Source organism: Polypterus senegalus, chromosome 12, assembly GCF_016835505.1.
Source record: "Polypterus senegalus isolate Bchr_013 chromosome 12, ASM1683550v1, whole genome shotgun sequence".
Classification (NCBI taxonomy): domain Eukaryota; kingdom Metazoa; phylum Chordata; class Cladistia; order Polypteriformes; family Polypteridae; genus Polypterus; species Polypterus senegalus.
Genome location: NC_053165.1, coordinates 128,219,957 through 128,245,320, shown reverse-complemented (window position 1 = coordinate 128,245,320; position 25,364 = coordinate 128,219,957). Strand labels below are relative to the sequence as shown.

The 25,364-nt window shown below is 38.4% G+C and overlaps 1 protein-coding gene across 1 annotated transcript in view; it reads left to right on the top strand.

Annotated features, from left to right (window-relative positions):
* The first annotated feature begins 755 nt into the window (after nucleotides 1–755).
* slc28a1 (solute carrier family 28 member 1) overlaps nucleotides 756–25,364 on the top strand; it is a 188,044-nt gene continuing 163,435 nt past the window's right edge. Inside the window, exons 1-2 of the mRNA XM_039773404.1 lie at nucleotides 756–803; nucleotides 18,599–18,690. Of these exons, the coding sequence (XP_039629338.1) occupies nucleotides 800–803; nucleotides 18,599–18,690 (96 nt within the window). The 5' untranslated portion in view covers nucleotides 756–799. The remainder of the gene's footprint in view (nucleotides 804–18,598; nucleotides 18,691–25,364) is intronic.

The following is a 25,364-nucleotide window of genomic DNA, read 5'->3' as shown; positions in this document are numbered from 1 at the left end:
GAGCCTTTTCCATTGACTTTCTGTTTTCAGTGTTCAGTAGTGGTGCTTGGAGTTCATGATGGGACATCAGCATGGATGGATGATATCAGCATCATCAGTGACAGACCAGTATCAGATCACCAATATCATAGACACTATACTGTATATTTATGTACATTATTAAAATCAGAAATTTTAAGAAACCTATTAAAAAAAGTCTGTCTTTATATGTTTATAAGATTGTACGAGTGTATAGAGTTACCCTGTTTTATTCTATTTATAATTTATTTGGTTCCAAATGGAAAGCATGCTATTGACAAATTAAATACATATTATTGAACTTGTTTACACTAAATGTAAACTTTGCATATTTAATGTATTGAAGTAGTTTATTAATCTTCTTAAGTATCACAATTTCTGACCATTAAATGGAGAAATAATACAGACAGGTTCAACATGTTTTCAGTATGAAAGATGTGTGGCTTCATGTTTTTTTTTGTTTTCACAGCAATGGGTTGTCCCAGCTGACAAAAGTTTGCAATACGTACAGCCTTCAATATATTTTTAATTGTTTTCATTCCTTCAACAGCTCTTCTAGGTAATTTTGATAAAGTATGCACCAAAGAATAGTCTTAACAGCAGTCCATGAATCATACTCACACTTTCAAAAAAATACTGTTTGTTAATCATTAACAACTATGGTTTTTATTTTTTTTTTTCTAAAACAAAAAGGAGGAGCAATCAGCTTCCTGGAACAGAGGACAAAGTGTAGAGGCTTCTTCATTTGAGAGAATTTGCTGTGAAACGAGATAGCCACACAATGAGTAAGTACTGTAAAGGTTTCATTCACATCTACAGAACTGAATATAAAACTGAATGGTGGTAACATGTCAGTTAGGGAGAACTGAAATTTGTGAAAGTTGTTTTAATGTAATTGTGGGAATTTGTTTCATAAAATTAAAAATATATGCATATTATGTACATTCATAATGCCAAAGAGAAGAAAGAATCAACAAAAATAAAGAATTACAATAAAACATAAATTATACTGGAGAAAGTACATGAAGGTCAGACTGTAAAACTTTATTATAATGCAATTAAGAATTATAGGTTTCTGAAATTATAGTGGTAAACTAGTAGTGTACTTTAGAATAACACCATTTTCTTATAATACTGATATATATATATATATATATATAAATATTTTCTTTTTTACCCTAACAATATATTTTTCTTCTGAAACACATTTTCTAATGATACTAGTATTGTTAGAGATTGACTATAATGGTAGTTCAGTTATGGGCAGCACAGCGGCACTACTGCCTCGCAAACAGGATGTGTCCTGGGTGCTCCATGCATGGAGTTAGCATGTTCTCCGCATGTCCACCTGGGTTTCTTCTGGGTATTCTGGGTTACTCCCAAAGACATGCAGGTTAGGGAGACTGGCAAGACCAAATTGGCCTGTAATATATATGTATGTATATTTGTGTGTGTATGTTTACCCTGCAATGGGCTGGCACCATGTCCATGGGTTTCATGCTCATTGTTTACTGAAAGGCTCCAGCTTCCCTGCAACCCTGCTCTGGATAAATAGTTTAAGAAAATGGATGGATAGATAGCTGGTTGGATGGGTGCTATTTAATTCCTATAATTTTTTTTGCAAAATACTTATGACTACATATATCTAATGAGATGCTTAAGATAATAATAATAATAATAATAGTACATTTTAAGCTTTTACTGCATCTCAGTAGATGCAAGAGACATTAAATAATTCCTGTGTAATACCATAAAAATGGAAAGAACCACAAGGAGCTGTGGACAAAAAGGTTTTGGAGTCCATCATGGTGGAAACACCTAGAAGGTAGCAGTAATAGACCAATTTATTTAGTTCAACAAAGAGGTATTCTTTGCAATGCTAGCAGGAGGGTCTCCCTGTATGACTTGATGCACGTGCAGCCCAAAAGAGGCAGCAATGGCCAAAGCAAAGGCTTGTGTGTTTGGGGAGATTGTTGAGGGCATGGAGAAGGACAGCCTTGAAGAGGTGTTGGCAAACTATTCAGCTACTCTAGAAACCTAGGTAGTAATCTGCCCAGGAGGCTTGAATGATGTTTTGGCAAAAATGTGAACCTAAACTTGTTAAATCATGAAGAGGCAGAACAGGCACTTTTGTGGAACTCATAAGCTTGGTGAATACACTGTTTTCTGAGGTGGCTGTGCCAGAAGCATCAGCTTGGGTTGGTTTAATTTCAGTAGTTTAGTTTGCTGAATTGATTAAAATGCTCTGTGGTGGCAATGCTGCAGAGGTTAGACAGATTCACCTGGAAATGCTGAAAGCACTGGATTTGGTGTTTTGGTTACTACATTCTTTCAATTTTGGGTAGATAGCAAAAACTGTGTCTTGGACCTGGAAAATCACGGGGATGGGGAAAAGATATGTGCTTGTGGGCGCCATCCATTAGCTGAACCACAAATCCAAGAGAAGAAATGTCAGTTATGCTCTGGTGGTATGTTTTCAAAGATGCTACATTTATATGGAATTTCAGTGTATGGTACATTTCATTCTGTCATTGAGTATTGTGTTTGCATACTTAGCATTACGTCAAGTATTTTCACTGTTGCTGGTGAACTCCACCGAGGCTGTTCTTTGATTTCTCTTCTGCTTGTGGTTTTCATAGGGAAAATATAAGCATGCAACTGAGGGTTTAAGAGCATCTAATTTGGGATTCTAGTAGATATGTCTTGGTTATTTCTGGGTGATGTTGTCCTCTTTCCTCCTGCTGTTGATGCAGACCGTTGTGAATGCAGCAGAGATGAGAATTTGCATCTTCAAATATGAGGTAATGGTCCTTTATCAGAAAATAATTGCTTGTTCCCTGCAAGTAAGTAGTAAACAGCTTCCTAACATGAAGTTCAAGTAATTCAGGGTTTTGTTCAGAAGTATGGATAGAGGTGAATTTGCAATTAACTAAAAAATATGTGTAGTGCCAAACATTGTGTCTATATTGTGGTGGAAAAATGGGGAATCTTTAAGGAAAACCTCAGTTTACATCCTCATCCCAACCCATGGTTATGAGAGATTATGAGAGATTGATATTATGCCAGAAGAATGAGATCACAAATAAAGGTGGCCTGAAATGGGGTACTGCACGGACTCACTCTTTCCGTAACAGGGTGAGATGTTCAGAAATACAGATAGGTCTTGAAGTAGAAACACTGCCTCTTTAGAGCAACCACAGATTTATGCTTGTGCTTAGGATGCCCCTAAGGGTTTTTCTGTACAAAGAGAAAAATCACTATATGAAATGAATACAATTCCTTTCTGTCTCTAAGCTGTTTGTAATTTACAAAATTATGAAAGTTCACTTTTAAAATCAGTAATGTATTTGTTTTGAGCTAACAATTCTCACTAACAGCTGTGTTTGGTGTTCTTCCAGATTGGTTTAAAGTGGAGAAGGACAAACAAACTCTTATTGCATTCACTACACTTTTGGCACGCAGACTTATTTTGCTAAACTGGAAGAATCCTAACTCTCCTCTTTTAAGTCAGTGGGAAACCGATGTTTTATACTATTTGAAATTGGAAAACATTAAATACTCAGTTACAGGATCTGTACAGATTTTTTTCAAAACATGGCAGGATTTAATCAGTAATATTTTAGAATAAACTCTTAAAGCACACAGGAAGCTATTATTTTTGCATTTCTTTTTCTTCTCCATTCATCTCTATTGGCTAATCAAACTTATCAATTTAGGTATGTTTATAAGCCTAAAGTTTTACTCCGTTGGCCATGCTCTTTCTCTCAGGAGTGGGGGTCGACTTGTTCGCAATCCTACTTTTTGTAAAAATGTATGGAATGATTACAATAAAATTAATTTAAAAGAAAATCATAATATCTTTAACTCTCACTGTCTCCAACCCATATAACATAGCTGGTCTCACTACCATCTTGTAGACCTTCCTTTTTACTCTTGCTGGTACCCGTCTGTCATAAATAACTCTTGACACTCTTGTCCACCCACTCCATTCTGAAGGCACTCTATTGTTCTTCTGTTCTTCCTCTTTTCTTCTTCTCTTCTTCTATACTGTTGATCCCAGGTATTTAAACTCATCCATCTTCACCATCTCTACTACACCATCTCTCCTAAACACATACTTGATTCCCCAGGTATGTCATCTGGACCAACGGCCTTTCCATTCTTCATCCTCTTCATAGCTGTCCCTACTTTCTCCATGCTAATCCATTGTACTCCCCGGTTCACTGTCTGCACATCATCCAACCTTCTTTCTCTATCATTCTCTTCATTCATCAGCCTCTCAAAGTACTATTTCCATCTGCTCAATCCACTCTCCTTGTTTCTAAGTATGTTTCCATCTTTATACTTTAACACCTTAACCTGCTGCTTATCTTTCCCAGCTTGGTCCCTCTGTCTAACCAATTTAGTACAGGTCCTTTTATCTCTCCGTAGTGACTGACTTCTCATATAACTCATCATACACCTTATCTTTAGCTTTCGACACCTCTCTCTCTTCACCTTATGCCTTATCTCCTTGTACTCATTTCTATTTTCTTCATCTCTCTGACTATCCCATTCTTCTTTGCCAACTTCTTCCTCTGTATATTCTCCTATACTTCCCCATTCCACCACCAGGTTTTTTGTCCTCTACTATGCAGCACACACCATCCTTACTTCAATCTTAATCCAGTTGCAACTGAAATAAAAAAGATTTAAAGGAAAAACATAAGTCCTTGATGGTTAATTTGGTGGGGTACGGTCAGAGGCATTTATTACATCAATTTTATGAGATTGGACATTTGGTAGCGCTAAAGAGAAAAAAATCCAAAGCATTCGTATTATGTATTGGCTTTTTGCCTCAAAGTGATATTAGTCTTTTATAAATGATTAAATGATGTTTGTTAACTGAGCTGTCAGAAGATTTCTCATAGATGTGTTGTTGTACTTATCAATTAGTTTGCTACATTCATTGAAATGCTAAAATTTGGAGAAGGGAAGGTTCAAGATAACCCAATGTAAAGTTTTGGATTTTTTTTCTACTTCAGCAACTGTTCTGAATTATTACTGAACTATGTGATGTTTATAATGTGGTAGTACTAAGGGACTTTGCCCCCTGCTCGCTTTGCTTGTCCACCCTCTCCCCAATCTGGGGTGCACTATGTGCCAGCCACTTTGCGTATCTGCCACTCACATTGTTTAGAGGGGGGCTGAATGCACACTAAGGAGATGCAGTCAGATCAGCTGCTGGCTTGCTGCTGCTGCTGCTACTGCTGTGCTGTGTGATCTAAATGTCGCACAGTGCTTCAAACATTTAAAAGCCTGTACAGCAGCTGTCATTTTGTTTAACTGCCTTGCTCGCAGGACTTTAAAGTGTCTCTGAGAAAATCACATCTCGTCTCCTTCCAAGTCCTTCCAAGATTTTTTTTAATAATAGAGAGATATACGAGTGCCTAGAGGTGTAGTGAGTTGAGGTCCTTAAGTATGTGTATTTTTTTGTATCTCACATGGCTAAAGAGGTTAGGTCATTTTACACCTACACCACTAAAAGCATCCTAATTGGATGTGTCACTGCCTTGTATGGAAACTGCACTTGTCCTCACACGGTAGTCCATTCTGTCCAACAGCTCACTGGTGGTGATGTTCCTAACCTACAAGTTGGACGAGTCATGAACTGTTCACACTATTCACAGGCAGACAATATTGTAGCATCAGATCCTGGACCAGCAGGCTCTGAAACAGCTTTTACCTTGACACTGTTAAGATGCTGCATAGTGACTGGTGCTAACCCTTACCAACACCCCACTATTCACCCACATTCACACTGCTGGCCCTTCAACTCTACATTTCATTGCAACACAATCATTTTCTGTTATTTTCTGTTATTGGTATGAACCGTATTAAATACACGTGGTTGTTATGTCTGTTTACTTATGTAATTAGTTCTTTTTGTATATTGTTCAACTGATTAATTAATATTTAAAATTATTTATTATATGTATTCCAAATTATTATTGCTGTATTGCTGTGGAAATTGTATACATGTTTTTCACTCACCTGTAAATATGTTCATGTTAAGTGATGTGAGAATAAAGTGACTCAACACATCCTTATTGGTTATCAGCATTTAAATCAAGGCGTAAATTGTTTTTATAAGGAGCATTTACAGGTTAAATTTAATTTTACCTCATCTGAGGTAGGTTTTCCGTGGATGATTTCTTTGAAAATTAATTTAATTTATTGTTTTGCTCTTTTCGTTGCTTTGTTATTGACATTACTTCACATCAACGTATGACATGTCAGACACCATGCTATTTAACAGCAAATGTTGTAGGAACTCAACATTCATATTGGCTAAAGCTTTTTATTAATTTCATTAATCATTCTAATTACCGATCCCTAAGTCTTTTCCATTTTCTCTTTCTTTTTGGTCTCACTGACATATTGTTAACCTTCCAAATCTTGAAACACAGCATTAGAGTTGTAGCAGGTTAAGTGTTATACTCCCGTAGAATCTCTGACTTTTGCCTGTGTTGCGGTCAGTATTTGAGCAAGGCTTTGATGCTGGCAGGGAACTCACATCCAGTGCACAATGGACAGAAATTCCAAGCATTTAGTATTCCAGTGATAAGAGCTTTTATGACATTGGACTGAATATCTGATTTTTTAATTTTTAATAAATTTATAATTTCTAAAATTCTGCTTTCACATGAGTGGCACAGTGACACAGTGGCAGGGCTAGTGTCTCACAGTAAGGAGACTTGGGTCCATGTCTTGGGTCCTCCCTGTGTGGAGTTTGCATATTCACCCTGCGTCTGTGTGGGTTTCCTCCCACAGTCCAAAGACATGCAGGTCAGGTGAACTGGCAATCCTAAATTGGCCCTAGTGTGTGGTTGGAGTGTGTGTGTGCTCGCCATGCAATAGACTGGACTCCTCTCCAGGGTTTGTTCCTGCCTTTCGCCCTATGCTAGCTGGGATAGACTCCAGCAGGCCCTGTTCAGAACTAAGTGGGTTAGAAAATGACTGATAGTTTTCGCTTTATTATTCTGGGGGTATTGAATATTGCTTGCATTGGGGAAAATTTAAAGAAGTAAAGGGGTCTGAATAGTTTCTCAATCCATATTGTGTATATAACGTAGGTGAAGATGTACCAGAATAAAGAGACATTTTGTTCTTGGTGACGTTTGTGGGCACTCCATTAGTGGCTGCGCTACTAACTGTGGTGCATTGTGGGTGCCTGTAAAGCACTGATGCTTAAAGTTGTGAGCCTGAGGACCACTTTTGGAAAATAATGGCTATTAATTGGGCCGGTAGGCCAATGTGCTACTTGTGACTAATTTATAAAAGCAGTCATTTTTTGTATGCTCTATTATGCATTAATTTCAAGTTTTTAGTCTTAACATATATTGTGAAAAAGGAATAAACAGTTAACAGGGATTATGGCCCTAAATACATTAAACAAGCATATATATATATTAGGAACAGTGGTACACCTGCTTATCTTTTCAATCAGCTAATCATGTAGCCATGGTCTAATGCATACAATCAGTCAAATAAAGGTCAAGAGCTTCATTTAATGTTTGCATTAAACACCAGAATGGGGGAAAAATATGTGATCTCAGTGATTTGGACTGTGGCATGATTGCTGGTGCCAGATGGGCTGGTTTAAATGTTTCTGTAACTACTGATCTGGGATTTTTCATGCACAACAATCTCTAGTGAGTACTCAGATATGTGTGAAAAATAAAAAAAAAAACATCCAGTTAGAGGCAATTTAGAGGATGTTGAAGAGACTGGTCAGAGACTTTTAAGAGGAGAAATGGCTGGGCTGGTCTGAGTTGACTCAAATGCTAGGGTAACGAAGATAACCACTCTGTACAACTGTTTCTGATGATCCAGCTTGGCTGCAGTTGCTATCATGTCCTGTCAATAGTCATGTCCAAGTTCAGCTGGACAGTGAAGATACAACACAGCAAGAGTAAGGTGAAAAAGTGCTTTCTGCTTTAAATTACACCTTTCAAACAGTGCACTGCAGTTTTTCAATAAATAAGTGTATTATCATAGCATTTTCCTCTACTTGCCCTTTTACCTGTTTCATCAAGGGTAAGTGTTCTCGTCAAATTCGTTATCGGGTTGGTCTACTGTTGCACTTTAAGATAAACACACACACAGACCCTAACCACAACAGTGCTCCATGAATGACACACACACGCTGATTAACCCTTAGCACTTTAAACCACACAAGTGCTATAGGAATAACAGCCTGTCATTCAGCACTTCAAGAGACTTACTTATTTTCGGCACGAACAACAATACGATGTTTTAGTGATATCTCAGACCTAAATATTACTTTTGGTCTACAAGAATACATTTAAACATACAAAGACTCAGCACTCTTGACTATAAGCCATTCATCAGCCAAGAATACCATCTTTCTCGTATTTGTTCTTTCTATTGAATATAGCACTCTCACTCTCAGCCTTATAAACCTCGCAGCACAGAAATAATGGCAAAAATCCGGCTGTCACCAGGTGCTCAAAGAAATCTAACGTATTACTTCAATCACTCTAGACATTAAGACAAAGCATTGAAAGTTAAAAGCAGCATGGTATTTATTACAAGAATAATAATAATACCACAAGAACAAAGAATACTAGAAAATAGGTACTGATAGGAAAGTCTGAATATATATAGTCTTTAGAAAAAGCTTACGAAAAAGTTACAGATGACAAGGATGAATGTCCCAGGGAGGCGTTTGATTTAGCAATCGATGTTCATGATGCCTTTCTGACGACCAGGGCCGTCTTCGTCCGTTCCTCTTCTTCTTTGCTTCTCTCTTCTTGCTTCTCAAACCAAGGCATATTTATTATGAAATGTCATGCCTTGGTTTCACAACACATGCACCTGATTGGCTGGCTGTCCAGATGATTGATGAATTAATTCACTGTCTGTTTTCCCACATAACAAAACCTTTGATGTGCTCTGAGGTATCAGTAGTTCTTCCTGTCCCAGGCTATAAAGCAAATTGTTGTTCCAGATGTCCATCTATAAAGTAATCAATAGCCTGAGGTATCAGCTCAGCATCCTTTCCCAGGCTATAAAACCAAATTAGCACGAAGCTATGAACAAGTGTTATAAAAGTAAGGTGTAAGGGAAGAAAACCTGCTTTAATTTGTCTTAGTTCATCTGTTGTCTTGTCTTGAACAAAATAAAATGGAAACCAAAATGTACAGATTTTATACACCATAACACTCCACCCCTATTTTGGGCAGACAAACTAAAGATGAACTGTGAGTCCTTCAAACCCTTGGCCGTCCAGGTTGGTAGTGTGTTCCCACGCCCTTCCAGTCGCCTCCTACTGCCCAAGTACTCAGTCCCTCAAGCAGATTTGGCTCACCAAGGACATTTGAAATACTTCACAGCTCCTACAATCAGCAGAAAAAGAAAAAATTATCAGCAGATGCAGTTCTTATGCTAGGATCCCATCAGATATACAGCAAAATTTGCCATTGTCATTTCATAATGATTCCATAAGCATTCTGAATCTTTTGCTAGTTGACTCTAGTAATTCCTGTGTTCTGTTATTTCTGCAGCTCTTCTCTTTATTTCTTCAAATGCCAAAGATGCTGTATGCAAGATGGAAGCTGGATTGCCTAAATCTTAAACACCTATTCCAAGTTCAAGTGGTTTGCCAATTCCAAATTAGTGTCTGCCACATTACTGTGTTTCACCTAAACAATTTTAACTATTTACTCCACCCCTGGACCCCTAAACATGAGTCCATCTATCTAAGTTACAATTCTATACAAATAACAGAAATGTTTTTATAATGTCTGTGCATCTGATAACTAAATACCTGGTCTTAGGAAGGAACACGTTTCCTCAGATGAGGCCTTCATCTCAACTATCAAATAAACCAAAGTAATTTCCCCTGCTCAATTTATTCAATCAGTAGAGAGATCTGACTGCCACCAATTCTGGCTAGAATACATTGGGACATCCTGTATGGGGCATCAAGTGTCTTTCCATCCAACAGGCGGACACCCTCTCCTGTTCCCTCTTTGAGCACTAAAAATATTTTTGGCTTATACCACTACTTGGTGTTCATGTGAAATGCCTCCTTCAACTCTTAGTGTTCTTCTCTAATGTGATCACTTTCTCATTCAAAACTAAAACTTAACTATGACCTACTGCATTGTACATTATATTACATTTCCATAGTGTCATATGAATTCTCTATGATAAACTTTACAGTTCTGAACTTTAATATCTTATACAATGTAGGATACCAGTTTGTCAAAAGGCCCAAAAACTTCTCTAAATTTAGTTGCTCTATTTTGTTCTAAATTTTGTTCACGCTTTCTTTACTTTTTTTTTTAGCACACATTATTGGACCAATTTGCTCACTAAATAATTACATTAACAAAACTGCAAATCTAACATTCTAGTTTAGAATTCAAAGCTGAAATGTATCTAATTAATTTAGCTTTAATGCCCAGTTCCTTATGTTATATTCCTGGTTTTATGGTTCCCTCTGAGACATGCACTTCCCCCAGTTCCTAACTATGGTAGCCATAAAAGGCACACCAGGTGTGAGGTGGTTTGTGGCGTGGCAGTTAGCTCATCTGTAGCTAGAGTGGGACCAGCCTGGTGGAATCACAGAACTCAGTGCCATTGCCACCCCTTCAAATGAAGCAAATGTTATAGTGCACCATGAGCACAACTCTTTGGATGACCACCAGAGGAATGCTAACTGCCTCCTCACTGGAGCATCACTTCCACAGTCACAGATACTGTTGTGCAGCTCCCTGCAGTGCAGCTTCTTGCCTCTAAGTGACTACGATTATAATCCTTAGGGCATCCAGCACTCCATTTATCCCCCTGTTTGTACTCACTTAGCACATTACAAGCCTCTTTACTGCTTTTCCACCACTGGCCTTCCACTCATGCCCCTTTACACCTTTCCAACACCCACAAAGCACAGAATATATCTATGGCCCCCAACTAATGGGCCTCAAAAAAGGTGAAGGAAAATAGCTTGTTTCAAAGTTTCCATTAAAACACAAGACACTATATTGACATTTAACCCACCCCAGAATCAACATCGCTTTAAGTCACCTAGTTGAGCATAGTGGGCTATACGTCAATATACAGGCTACAAAAATTAAAACAAATGCTAAATAAGGCATAACCTATCTGTCTAGGCCTTTTGGACAAAGTGATTCCCTCATAGTCTTTTTGATTGTCTTGATCATTGTTCTCCCTTTGGGTCCTATGAAATCCCTACAAATGTGTCCTAAACTATCCTGTCTTGCCCTTAGAAACCAGCTTCCCTCTGCATGCAGTACATCCCATGTTATGTGCTTATGGAAGAGAACACTTAGCTTTTATCTCTCAGTGTCCAGGTGTCTTTTCCTCAGTCCAGTGCTCGACAATGGTGGTGATGATGATGCAGTCCCTTGACCTCTTTCAGCAGGATTCTGATGCTTGCTTCAGGTCCTAGTATAAAAACTTTTTTGCACACAAATTCAGTCCAAACATAAACAGTTCATTCCGGTTCAAATAAAGTCTGTAGAAATGGATGCAAGAAAGTATTTTCTGGCTTTCAGTCAAATCAAGTCTTTTGTCCTTTTTTCTAGCAGCCACTGTTTCTCATTTTCTGGATGCTGTTCTTCCTAGACTATTAATCCAGACCTTGTTATCAGGTGTAATTATTAATAGTGCTGCAACTTGCCATACTTTGTCCACAACCAGAGTGAATGAAATAATATTCATTTCTAATTGAGAGAAAGAGAGAGTGCTCACATATTTTATTAAAATGTCTGCCTTCTGTCCCTGCTCCACAATAACTCCTAGAGCTCTTTACCTACCAGACAGACTTAACAAATATGTGACACCTGTCTTTCTTCCTGCTTTGGTGCTCATGTAACAAAGACCCTAAAAACTACCCAGCTGTTAGTGTGAATCACAACAGGCCTTTCAGTATGTCCTCCTTAATAGCAAAGCAACAGCTTTCAACTCAGCTCACTAGCTACATTTTCCATCCCTTTGTTCTACATGCTGAGTGCCAGAAACTGGATGGTAAGCCACTGCCTTCCATTTTCTTACTCCCCCAATATGAATGTGCTGCTTGTAACACCAATAAGAATTTCAATCCAACTAACTGCTAAAATGCCCATTCCAATCCATTCACTTTTAATTCAAATACATTCAAAAGCTTTCATATACATACACTTGCTTTGCTTTCATCTCCTGTATTTCTTTCTTTAATTCACTTAGTTTTCAGTCACATTATTCAACTCATGCCCTGCAGTCTACAATGGCCATACAAATCCACCAGTTGCTCTACATTCAATGTCTAAATCAAATTCTATCTTAGCACTGGTTACTTTTACCAAACGCTATGGATTAACTATTGGTATAACATGTTTTTAAATACTGGATACAGAGAATGCAGTTCAGTAGAGAATAATGGAAGAAAACACTTAACTCTTTTCCCTTTCTTTCACTTACAGTTTGGCATTGGCTGTTTTTATACTGTTGCATTTGTCCATCACTAAACAAATGCACACCATATTGTCACTTACACTTTCCTTCATTACCACATACAGTAGAAGTAACCCTCACATTATAGCAGCTTTCCTTGTACACTGCCTCTCCAATATACAGTAAATTTTGTTTTCTCAGCAGCACTAATCAACATGGGCTTTGAAAGGAGTGTTACCAAGAACCAGCTTCATTTCTACTGCTGTTGCTGGATGTTTCACTGCCCTATAGCCTGTAACAGCTGTTCACCTTTAAAGTTATCAGGATCAATGCTACTTCAGTGTTAAATGTAAATCAAAATTAAAAACGTGCTTTTTTCTTAAAACAACGGTCAGTTTGTGCAGGTCTACACTATCACTCCGCTTATCTCAGTTGCAGGGGACCATCTTCAAAACGCTGGCCTCAGGGGTTTTCTTTCCACCCCTCACTGAGACCTGAAAACTGCTCCTCCCCCGATGCTGTCTGCTGCTGCAAGCCGCTCGCTTCGCTATCATAAAACACCTCTGCCTGTTTTTCCTGCACAACAACCAGCATACTTGAGTGACTGCCTCCTGTCCCATCAGCAATCTGCTCTGCTATAAACTGCGCTCCGGTGTGCAGCGTAACAGCTGCGTGTCCTTGCCTTTCAACAAAAGCGTCTCTCTTATCAGCAAGCAGATATGAGAGTGCAGCGATCTGCGACAAACTAAGTTCTCCTGCATTTATCTCCTGTTTCTCAGGGTCAAAAGACCCCGAAATCAAAGCACACACTTTAACACTGAGCGCTCGTCGCTTAATCTGTATGGCGTTCTCTTTATACATTGCTACGTGTACTGCTAGCTGCTCGCGAGTTTTTAGCCAGGTATTTATCTCTCTTGCCTCCTCATCTAAATTCTTTATAATCATTAAACATACACAACCTGTCTGACCAGCAGACAAGTGTATGTTTTCTATTTTAGCCGCCTTTGCCTCTACTTTATGCAGAGACGGCTTCTCAGCATCTTTGACTAGCTCAACTGCTGCGCCTGACTCCGCCCTCCTCGAGGAAAGCACAATGGCCTGCGATTCTTCACTCTCTACAGCCCGTGTAAGGGAAGAAAACCTGCTTTAATTTGTCTTAGTTCATCTGTTGTCTTGTCTTGAACAAAATATAATGGAAACCAAAATGTACAGATTTTATACACCATAACAATAAGTTAATAAATTTTCAGTAATAAAAGCAGTATTGAAGTGGTGGTTAAAATCAAAAAAAAAAGTTCATAAATAAAATCGCTGTCAGGATCCATCTATTAAAAAGAATTCATGAGCCATGGTGCTTCCATCAAAAGCCAGCACCTCCCTTGCTCACCTTCTAAGGTTTGCTCAGCAAAGGGAGATGCCCTTCAGCAAGTAGTGTCATTCTTTGTCTCTGGCTCAGGTTCCCACCACCATGTAGGGAATTCACCTGTGACCCCTGTGGTGTCCCACCATCTTTCTTTGGGAGATATTCAGAGCAGTAGGTTGTGTCCACTACTGTTGCCTTCAACAGGTAATGGTGTTGGCCATCCCTGACCATTTGCCTCCACTCAGATACTGTGGACGAAAACTCAAACCCGAAAGCAGGTGTGGTTATAAAGCAGCTTTATTTTCAGAGTCACGGTGAGAAGAGTTTCAGTAAAGCAGACAATCAAATATACATGACAGCGTCAGGGCTCTTCTGAACCCCGTCTGTTGGGTGGGGTCCAGTTTTATACCCCTAGAATGCGTAATTTAATATCATTATAAAATGTAACAGTCAACACTTTATTATACACAATCCTTGAGCCCCTTCAATGTCCCTTACGCAACTTGATTTCTTGGCCCTTTTGTTATGTTATGTTCAGATGTAAGCTAAGGGAAAACGTGATAAGGCAGACTCATGTGTGGAATGCTCAGACCTTGAGTCCTTTGCACAAATATTTTTCTGTTTGCTAAAACAAAGCATGCTATTACATGATTTAGTAAAGCTTACTTCTCAGACATGAATTAGTACAAGGGAACGAAGAGAACATTCGTCTTCCACAATACACCCACTCTGCCTCAATCCCGACTTCTCGTCTTTTGTTTTGCTTTCTATTTAATCTCTCATCTATTATTATTGCTATTTTGAAAGCAAAAGTGGACCCAACCCAACATTAGTATAGCAGTCCAAAAAATTTTTGCAGAGAGTCTATAATCAATGTTGCAATTCTATATTGTTAGTGTAATGTGTGACATTGAAGGTCCATGGTGACATTACTGAAGGCAGGCTTGTGGAAAGTTGGAGTAAGGTGCATGCACTGTTTGAGATACTCATCTTTGAGTGTAATGCACCTCTTATTTAAAATTAAATTAATTAAAATACAGACTCACAGACATATGTACATCCAAACACGATCAAAACATAAGCAGAAGTCTGTTGCATTTTTGTAGTGTACTTCTGTGCATAACTGCATCAATAACGTGCACAGTTCTTCATCATTGCACTTGGCTTTGATCTATCTTTGTTGTTCCCTAAGTAAATTATCTGCAGTTTGAATGATACTTGTCTTCATTTGGGCATGCACTAGTGATTTTGGCAAGGAAAGAGTTTCAGACAAATAAGATCACATCACTTGTGATTTTGAAGTTGTCAAGCCATATCTTGAAAATCTCAATGAGACTGATAAGCTAGTGCCTTCACTGTAGAAAGTGCCATCCCATTCACAGTGTCAGGGACGTCATGCTAGGGAGGAAGTGTAACATTCTCCACTTTAGACCAGTCAGAAATAAACTCAGGTGTACACAAAACATGGTAAAATTTTTCAAGTAGATCTCAAATACAGTGGCATTGACATGAGTTGGTAAAATAGGGCTCAATTATGTCTAATTAGGGCTGAATTTTCATTTTGTTATATGTTTGTGATTCCCAATTCACCATACCTCTTGCTAACCATAACTGATCCGTTAGTTTAGTCATAACGTAAGTATAATTTGTTTAACCCTTTCAGGATTGTGGTGGTCAAGTCAAGTGTCTTTATTGTCATACCATCCATACAATGTATTGTAGCATACAGTAACACAAATTAATGTTTCCCCAGGACCATAGTGTAAAATACATAAACAAAGGACAAGTAGAAGACAGGTAAAGTACTATACTATGATATAACAGGTAAAAAAATTAATAAGCTAATAATAATAGGTAAATGAGTAAATAATCATAATTTGAAATGAATAAATAAATAATAACAGTTAAACTATTAATATAAAACAACAGCAGTGACAAGTGTAACAAATGTACTGTATATAAATTCACTATTTGGGGCAGATCTGTGGTGGTGCAGCAGCACAGAGTTTAGGGTCCCGTCAGCCAAGAGATAGAAGCTGTTGTAGTACCTGGCAGAACTTGCTTGGATGCTGCAGTACCTTCTGCCAGATGGAAGTGGGACTAAGAGACCATGGGAGGAGGGGTGGGAGTGGTCCTTCACAGTGCTGTAAACGTTGCCGATACAACCCTTTGCAAAATTGTTGTGGATGAAGGTTCGAGACAACAGCAGGCAGACACCAATTCAAACAAGCAGAATTCTTTTTATTCTTTCTTTTCTTGGTGAGCAGAGAAATCTGTGCAGACCCTGTCAGCTTGTCATTGACAGTTTCTAATCACAGCTCCCCCCTTTACAGTAGGCTTTTATATCCTTTTTTTATCAGTACACACTTACCGCAAAGCTTATCTGATAGTTGCAGCTTTACAGGCAGCCCTCCCTCACTTGTGGACTTCTTCTTTGTTAATTAAGACAGGGTGCATCTTCCTAAGGGCTGACACACCCTTCATCCACCTCTTCCCACTTAGCTTGTGGCTATTCTCTACGCCCAGGCTCTAACCTTTAACTTTCCTACATCACATACCCTAACAATCTTAATGCATTCATATGGTTAACACAAAGAACTCTTATACTTGCAAATATATACATTTTCTTAGCATCAGCTGGTTTGCATAACATATTTTCCATCCACCCAAACACACCCAGATAGTGATCGTCAAGGTGTTTTTGACTTGTTTATCTAAGTACCGAATGTTACATTACACTTAGGTGTAGTCTCAAGAACTTCCTTTCTTTTGGACTAGGTCAAAAGGCCCTCAGCCCAAGAGTCTTTGTTCAACTATTATTTAAGATATTGATTCAAATTTTTATTATTCCACATTGTCTACAATGGAAGGCAGAGAGGACCATGAGAGGCCCGTTGTAGGACCTTATGGTCAGAGATATTGTAATTCTCAAACCAGACAGTTATGCAGTTGGATAGAACACTCTCTATGATACCCCTGTAGAATGTGTTGAGAATTGGGGGAGGTATTTTTGCCTTCTTCAGCCACCAAAGGAAGTGGTGGCTTTTTGGCTAAAACGATAGTGTTATCTGACTAAGTAAGTTCTGCTGCCTGGTGTAAATGCAGGAATTTGGTGCTCTTGATCATTTCCACCATGGATCCAAAAGTATGCAGTGAGATGTGGACAGCATGGGCATTCCTGAAGTCAACAATCATCTCTTTTGTCTTGTCCATATTAAGAGACAGATTTTCACACTTACACTAGTCTGCCAGTATTCATATCCTAATTACCGTATATAAACTGACTCATTTCCATTGCTGATGAGACCCACTATCATTGTCTCATCCCCAAACTAAATGATGGTGTTAGAGCTGTAAGCAGCCATACAATCATGAGTTAGTAGAGTGAACAGAAGTGGGCTGAGTATATAGCCATGGGGGGCACCAGTGCTCAGCGTGAAGGTACTGGGGATGGTGTTTGGGGTCTCTCTGTCAGAAAGGCCAGGGCCTAGTTACATAAGGAAGTGTTGTAGGCTAGCAGACCCATCTTCTCTATAAGCTTCTGAGGCACAAAGGTGTTGAAATCTGAACAGAACTCAATTAAAAGTATCCTAGTATAAGTGTCTCTTTTGTCCAAGGTCATTTGACGTAGGGAGTCCGACTTTCACATGGATCAAGATTAGCTTCTCAAAGCCCTTCATGATGAAAGGTGTGAGTGTTATAGGGTGATGATCATTGAGGCAAAAGACAGGACATCTTTGGCATAGGTATGATGGTGGTGGTTTTGAATCACTTTAGGATGACTACCTGCCTCAGGGAAATATTGAAGATGTCTGTTAAGCAGCAGCTTTCTGTGGGTTTACATTCAATAAAGTTCTTCTCATGTCAGCACTGGGCAAGCACACTATTTGTTCTTCCTGAGGAGAGATAAATATCCTTGCAGGTATGTCATTCAGGGCATCAAACTGTGCATAGAAGTTGTTTAGGACGTCTGGACAGGAGGCATCACCACTGTAGACATTTGGTGTGGACTTATAGTTTGTGATGGCGCGAATTCCCTGCCACATGTGCTATGTGTCTCTGGTGTCCTGAAAGTGGCTGTCGATATACTCAAAATAAATAAAAGTTTCTTCTTATCTGTTTTTCATTAGGATATTTTAATAATGCAATCTGAATTTGAAACAATTCTGCAAGTGCTATATACAGTATGCATGTGGTTTTGTGTTTAACAATGTGTATTTAATAATGTTACATATAATATTGTGTTTTCATTAAACTATATTATATCAGTAATAGTGTATTTTACAAGTCTGATTCTTGTAAGAGTGTGGCATGATTATTTGATATATGGACTCATGTGCCCCCTATCTTGCACCAGATTTGTCAATCAGTTTTAATGGAGGCCTTAAGTTAGAATTTATGAGCCCCATACAACTCAAAATGTACTATTATTATTATTAATATTATTATTCAACTGACCATTCAGTATTTCATGGTGACTACAGGGTGGAGGGGGAATTTGTACAAGGTCAGTACTATATGCAGTGGACATAAGGTTAATTCAAGCTTTCAGTAAATTCTGCAAAGTTTCATAATTTTGTTGAGCATTATTAATTGTCTTTTCTTTCTATAACACAATTGTATTTATTTTATTAATTTGAAAAATAATACCAACAAAGTAAATACAACCATTTCAACTGGAGACCATTTATAAGTGCAGAAACAAATAAATGCTTTAATTTATCAACTCATTAAATCCTTTATCCATTTTTCTAGGCAGTGGTGACATCCAAATGGAAGAGGTGCAGGTTTCCACACCTTGTAAATCGAGTGATAATGGAATCGACAATTTAGGCTTTGACATACAGGTAAATCTTTTTTTTTAAGATGTCTGGTGTTCTTTTATTACAAAATGGATTGCACTACTCTAATGATGAAAAAGAAATGCAATACTCTGTTAATGAGCATACCTTTTAACAAAATTTCGTCAGCCTGGTGGAGGATAGTCAGTCATATAGAGATAAGGATAGTAGAAGCTAAACTACATGGCACAGTGCTCTTTATTATTATTGGTCCTGCTCTTAAATTACATTTTCAGTAGAACCATTTTGTTTTCATCAATCAATGGATATTTATGTAAATATTTCTTCAATATATGACTATATAGTCAGCTAATAGAAAGATACTTCTTTTTCTTATTCATATGATTTAAAATACAACAAACCATCCAACTACTACATTCACAGTCCATTACAGAGACATAGACAGCTTACGCTGTTCTCAGCAGTATTAGGCACAGAGCAGTCTATCACAATCTATGGCACATTCACAATCATTCTAGGCTAGTTTAGACTTAACAATGAGGAGGTGAAGAGGGCTTTGTTTGGGGCCAGGAAAGTAGGGAATATGTTGAAATGAATATGTCCAATAATCTGGACAGAGGAAGGAGGAAAAGGAAACTTGGAGGTGGAATGGAGAAGTACAGAAGAATATACAGAGGAAGAGAGTGGCAAAGAAGAAGTGGGATAGTCAGAGAGATGCAGAAAGTAAACAAGAGTACAAGGACATAAGCCACAAGGTGAAGGTAGAGACGTATGATGAGTTGTATGAGAAGTTGGACATTAAGGAGGGAGAAAAAGATCAGTACCAATTGGCTAGACAGAGATACCGAGCTAGGAAAGATGTGTAGCAGGCTAGGGTTATAAAGGATAAAGATGGAAACATACTCACAAGTGAGGAAGGTGAGTTGAGCAGATGGAAAGAGTACTTTGAGAGGCTGATGAATGAAGGTTGGATGATGTGGAGATAGTGAGTCAGGAAGTGCAACAGATTAGCGAGGAGGAAGTAAGGACAGCTATGATGAGGATGAAGAATGGTCCAAATGACATACCTGTGGAAGCATAGAGGTGTTTAGGAGAGATGGCAGTGGAGTTTGTAACCAGATTGTTTAATGGAATCTTGGAAAGTGACAGGATGCCTGAGGAAAGTGTACTGGTACAGATTTTTAAGAATAAGGGGGATGTGCAGGACTGTAGTAACTACAGGGGGTTAAAATTGATGAGACACAGCATGAAGTTATGGGAAAGAGTAGTGGAAGCTAGGTTAAGAAGTGAGGTGATGATTTGTGAGCAGCAGTATGGTTTCATGCCAAGAAAGAGCACCATGATGCAATATTTGCTGTGAGGATGTTGATAGAGAAGTATAGAGAAGGCCAGAAGGAGTTGCATTGTGTCTTTGTGGACCTGGAGAAAGTATATGACAGGGTGCCTCGAGAGGAGTTGTGGTATTATATGAGGAAATTGGGAGTGACAGAGAAGTTTGTAAGAGTTGTGCAGGATATGTAAGAGGGAAGTGTGACAGTGGTGAGGACTGCAAGTTAGATGAAACGGATTCACACAATGTGCAGGTGGGATTAGATCAGGGATCGGCTGTGAGCCCTTTCTTATTTACAATGGTGATTGACAGGTTGACAGACAAGATTAGACAGTCCCCGTGGACTATGATGTTTGCTGATGATATTGTGATCTGTACCAAGAGTAGGGAGCAGGTTAAAGAGACCCTGGAGAGGTGGAGATATGCTCTAGAAAGATGAGGAATGAAGGTCAGTAGGAACAAGACAGAATACATGTGTGTAAATTAGGGTGAGGTCAGTGGAATGGTGAAGATACAGGGAATAGAGTTGGAGAAAGTGGGTAAATTTAAATACTTGGGATCAGCAGTACTGAGTAACGGGGATTGTGAAAGAGAGGTGAAAAAGAAAGTGCAGGCAGGGTGGAATGGGTCAAAAAGAGTGTCAGGAGTAATTTGTGACAGATGGATATCAACAAGAGTGAAAGGGAAGGTCTATAGGACGGTAGTGAGACCAGCTTTGTTATATGGGTTGGAGACAGTGGCACTGACCAGAAGGCAGGAGACAGAGCTAGAGTTAAAGATGCTAAGATTTGCACTCGGTGTGACAAGTGCAAAGAAGAGATGCTGGGTATATTGCGATAAGGATACTAAGGACAGAGCTGCCAGGCAAGAGGAAAAGAGGAAGGCCTAAGAGGAGGTTTATGGATGTGGTGAGAGGGAACATGAAGGTAGTGTATGTGAAAGAGTAAGATGCAGAGGACAGGAAAATATGAAAACAGATGACCAACTGTAACGACCCCTATTGGGAGCAGCCAAAAGACAAAGAACACAGGTCTGAGAATCATTTCGAACTGTTATTGGCCTTCTTCTATTCTGTTCCACTTCTCTACATCCTGCTGTAGTACTTGGTGCAATTTCTATACTTCCATATTATATGCTAGGAGCCTTGGAATCCAAGGATAAAAAGATTTGTTCTAATCAGATTTCTCAGTATGAAATTATATTATTGTCACTTTAGCTATAACTTTTCAAATATAATCAACCCTAGACATTTTCTTCATGAACGCCATTATTAGTTTTGTTTTCTTCTGTTCTATTGTCAACTGGCAATATCTCAGAGTGTAACATGAACAGACTTTTATTGTCAGGATTTGTTTATGTTAATCAGATTGATGCTAATCTGTCTGTTAATCTATGTTTAATTATATCTGTCATTGCAGTATAACTGGAAATGTGTAATTTCCACTCTGTTGTGTCCTTGAGCAAGACCCTTAACCTGCACTTGCTCTGTCCTGGGTATGATGTTAACCTGCATCCAGTCCTGCAAACAGGTCCCTCTGCTTGCAGAGAAAACCTGGAGGTTGGTGGCAGAATTGGCACTCCAGCCGCCATAAAAAACCTCACACTGGTTCCATGGTTCCATTCCATCTGAACTGGTGTGGTGCTGAGGTGTCACCCGTTGCATGGCTGCACTGGTCCTAAATTGGGATCCTGAGGTGGTTCGTCATGTGGTGGGTGCAGTAACATACTGTATCAGTGCAAGCTTCCAATCTGCATTCAGTAAAGCACACAATTAAAATACATTGGACTAAATATTAGGATGATTCCTTCTCTTGGTCCTTAGCAAGGTGGCATTTGACTAAGAAAAAAGCAGAGAAAAGATAATGTACAAAAGAGCCAAATAGGTAAATGGTAAATGTTGACTAAGTAAAGGAAAACCCTTTGACAAATAAAAATCACTTCATGAACTATAATAAAAAGCTCAAGAATTACAGTATACAAAACAGTTATGCAACCCTTCAAAAAACAGCCAGGAGGCTCAATGCCTCAGCAACAAGACTGAATCCAGAAAAGCTTTTATATAGATGGCCTAAGGTAAAGGCCCCAAATGATCACACAACTGGGTAACTGGGACCCTGCCCTCTTAGGTCCAAAAGAATGATATAAACCAATGTGAATTGCCACCACAAAAGCGGAAGCCGCAAATATTGTAAAACACAATATTTGTGTCACTGGCCAAACTTTTGGCCACCGCTGTAAGTCAAAAAACAGAAAAGCAAAAGTTAAAGAACTTGAAGGCACAAAAGTTGTTTGGAATCTGCAAACTCGATCATATTGTGAACCAAAGATCACAACCTCTGAGAGCACACCCCTAACAAAACAAGACACCACCCTAACAACTGGATGTCAAAATAGCAGCAATAGGAAATAAACAAAATGATGGGGGAAACAGACCAAATAAAATAACAAAACCAAAAGTAAGTTTTAATTCAGAAAATGAAGGTGAGATTCAGACATCCTTTAGCTAACTTTTTCAATGCTAGATCTTGTAAATAACATGTGACATTAATTCATAACAGCCACACAAACAAAGGTTCCTCCCACAAAACACAAGTATATAACTGAAACACCAAACCACTGTGACAGTAGATGGTGCTATACCAGCTCTTACCCTGGCAGAGACAAACACAAGAGGCACACTTACACAAGTTCACGCTTTTTATTTTCAGTTCTCTTCTTTACAGTTCTTTGCACTTCACACACTGTGCTCAAATCACAACAAATATAACTCACAGTCCTTTTTTTCCTTCTTCTCTGTATTGCCGCCTCTACTCCACTCCTCACAAGCTCCGTCCTCTTCCACCTGACTCCAGCTCTCCGAATGGAGTGAGGCTGACCCTTTTATAATGCACCCGCATGCGCTGCGGATGCTACCTGATGACCTTCCTGCAGCACTTCCTGCTGTAGAACTCTGCCTTCTAAGAAGGAAAATAATGCAACTTATTGATAAACACAAGGATTATATAAATATGATAAGTACATATACATGTTAACATGTCAGACTGGGCGCAGAGAGACAAACATATGATATACAGTATAGGCTGGCTGTTTACTGGTATTTAGAGTTCTACTTTATCTTTGCACAGATAAAGAGTTTTTCAATACCAAGTCTTCATGTGTGATGTCCGATGTGATGTGGAGTTGTTGCTTTGTTGTTGCTCCGGGTTCACATTGAAGATTCTTCATGCATTGAAGTGCACTCTTTCTCTCTGATGCATGATCCTTGCAAGTGCTGTGCTGCTACTTCCTCAATTTGCCTTTTGCTCTTCTTCGTACAGAAAAGTCATTACTCATTTTAGCTCATGCCTTCTCATCCTTATCAGACTAATGGCACACAGCTTTGGCTTGACAGACTGGGTCTCAGCTTCTGATTCACAAAGGTTTGTCAAATTCAGCTCTCCAAGGAAGAGTTGCTCATCACTTTCAATATGAGAGAAGATTTTAGAAAGTCATTTTGGAGAATGTGCACAAAGTGCCCCTGGGAAGAGTCCCAGAATTATTTAGGATTCCCTAGAGAATTTCAGTGAGAGAGTTCAAATCACAATTTACAATTCTCCAAGTTTCTCTTTGCTTCTCCCCATTCTCTGTCATTCTTTGATTCTATTCCTTTTCTTTCTATTCTTTAAGAGATGGGGTGCATGTAGTTTAAAAGGAAGGATGAAACTTCTCATGATTGATTAAAGTCACTTTCAGTTACAAAACTGGTGTCTTCTAGTAGGTGAGTTCTACTGATCATCTTAGTAGTCATCCAATGAATTATAGGTCTTTGTCCTTGCTTGATTCCATTTCATGCCTGTGATTGTGATCCTGGTACAAACTGAATTCAGTCACTTAGTTTGGAATGCAATATGGGCACAGCTGGATGCATGCATTCCTGTTAAATCTGCTTTCTTAACAGGCCTAGTGTGCTGTGAAAGCCTAGTAGATTGGCTAATGCCAACTTTGTCCTGCATAGCCTGTAGCTATAGGATCCATAAACACAAGAATTATCATCTTGACAATGTTATGGAAGCCTCAAAGGTCTTAACATTTAAATCAAGGCTAGAAACTCTATTCCTTTAGTATAGCATAATCCAGGAAATTAATTGGTGTGTACATTCATATTAAATTTGATTATATCTGGTATTAATTGTGATGAAATACCCAGTCTCAGAGGCTAACATGAAACAGCATAAAACACAGAGAGAGGCTACTGTTATGATTTGCAATCTTTATTTTTTTCCTGGGTTTTTAATTATAAGAAAAATCAAGGAATCTAATTGTGCTATTAGTTCCTTGAGTTACCATCTTATTTAAAAGTTAACTTTTTACCATCATTTTTGATGTTGTTCCGTTTCATTATTGAATGTCCCCATTTTTTGGGAGCTTGCTATGGCAATTTCCGATGATCCTGTGGGGAGTGTGATTATATACACAACAGGATAAAAGATCACCTTGGAACTTTATTTGCTATTTGAGATTGGAATAAAACTTAACGATTCATTCTATTTACTTTCTGACTTTGTTACTGGTCCCTGTAATTCCCTTTTGATTACTATCTTTCATTTTGCATTTTGGTTGTGGCAATCAATTTTCTTTGATTCCCTCACATTCACCTTGCTTTGTTTTCCTGACTACAGTTACCTCCCGGTCCTTTAATATTGACTGGTTGCTTGGCATTACAGCTGCTTGGCTTTTTGATAAGCCCTTTGTTAGGGACCTTGAGCCCCCAAATGTTGTTTTTCTGTATAGACTAAAGTTTTGTGATGATTTCAGGTTGGTCTAGACTTGTTGGCTTTGCCTTTGTTTTTGACATTTCTTCTCATTGCCTTGTTTTTGGTTTGTCTTTGTTTTGGTTTATGTTATTTATGTTTCCAAGTTCCCTTGCCCATCTCTAAGTCAATTAGGACTGTTTGATGCTGTGTTCATTAAATCAGCAGTTACCTGAATATAAGATTCTTTTATGCCCCAACAAGTTACAGAGGTATTAGTTTCTGTACGTAGCTGTATCCTTTGACTTCCATTTTGTGATTTCTGTTGGCTCAGGGTTTGAGATTAATTTAAACTATTTAACATTTGATTCTTTGGTTTGGTTCTTTATTTATTGTTTGTGATTTGGGGTTATAAAGAAAAGAAGAATGTGAACCCTAAAAAGACTAGATTAAGATTTAACTTGTTTATTAACATATGACTCATTTTTTAATGTCCTTTTAAATAATTAAACAAATAGTCCACAATGTAAGAAATCCTAAAGGTAAAGATACAAAAAATACTTTAATATGTCAAAAAGGTCAAGCTTTACAAAGGCTGCCACTAAAAAAATACTATAATGATAAAAAAGACAGGCAATACAAAACATTCATGATTCAGC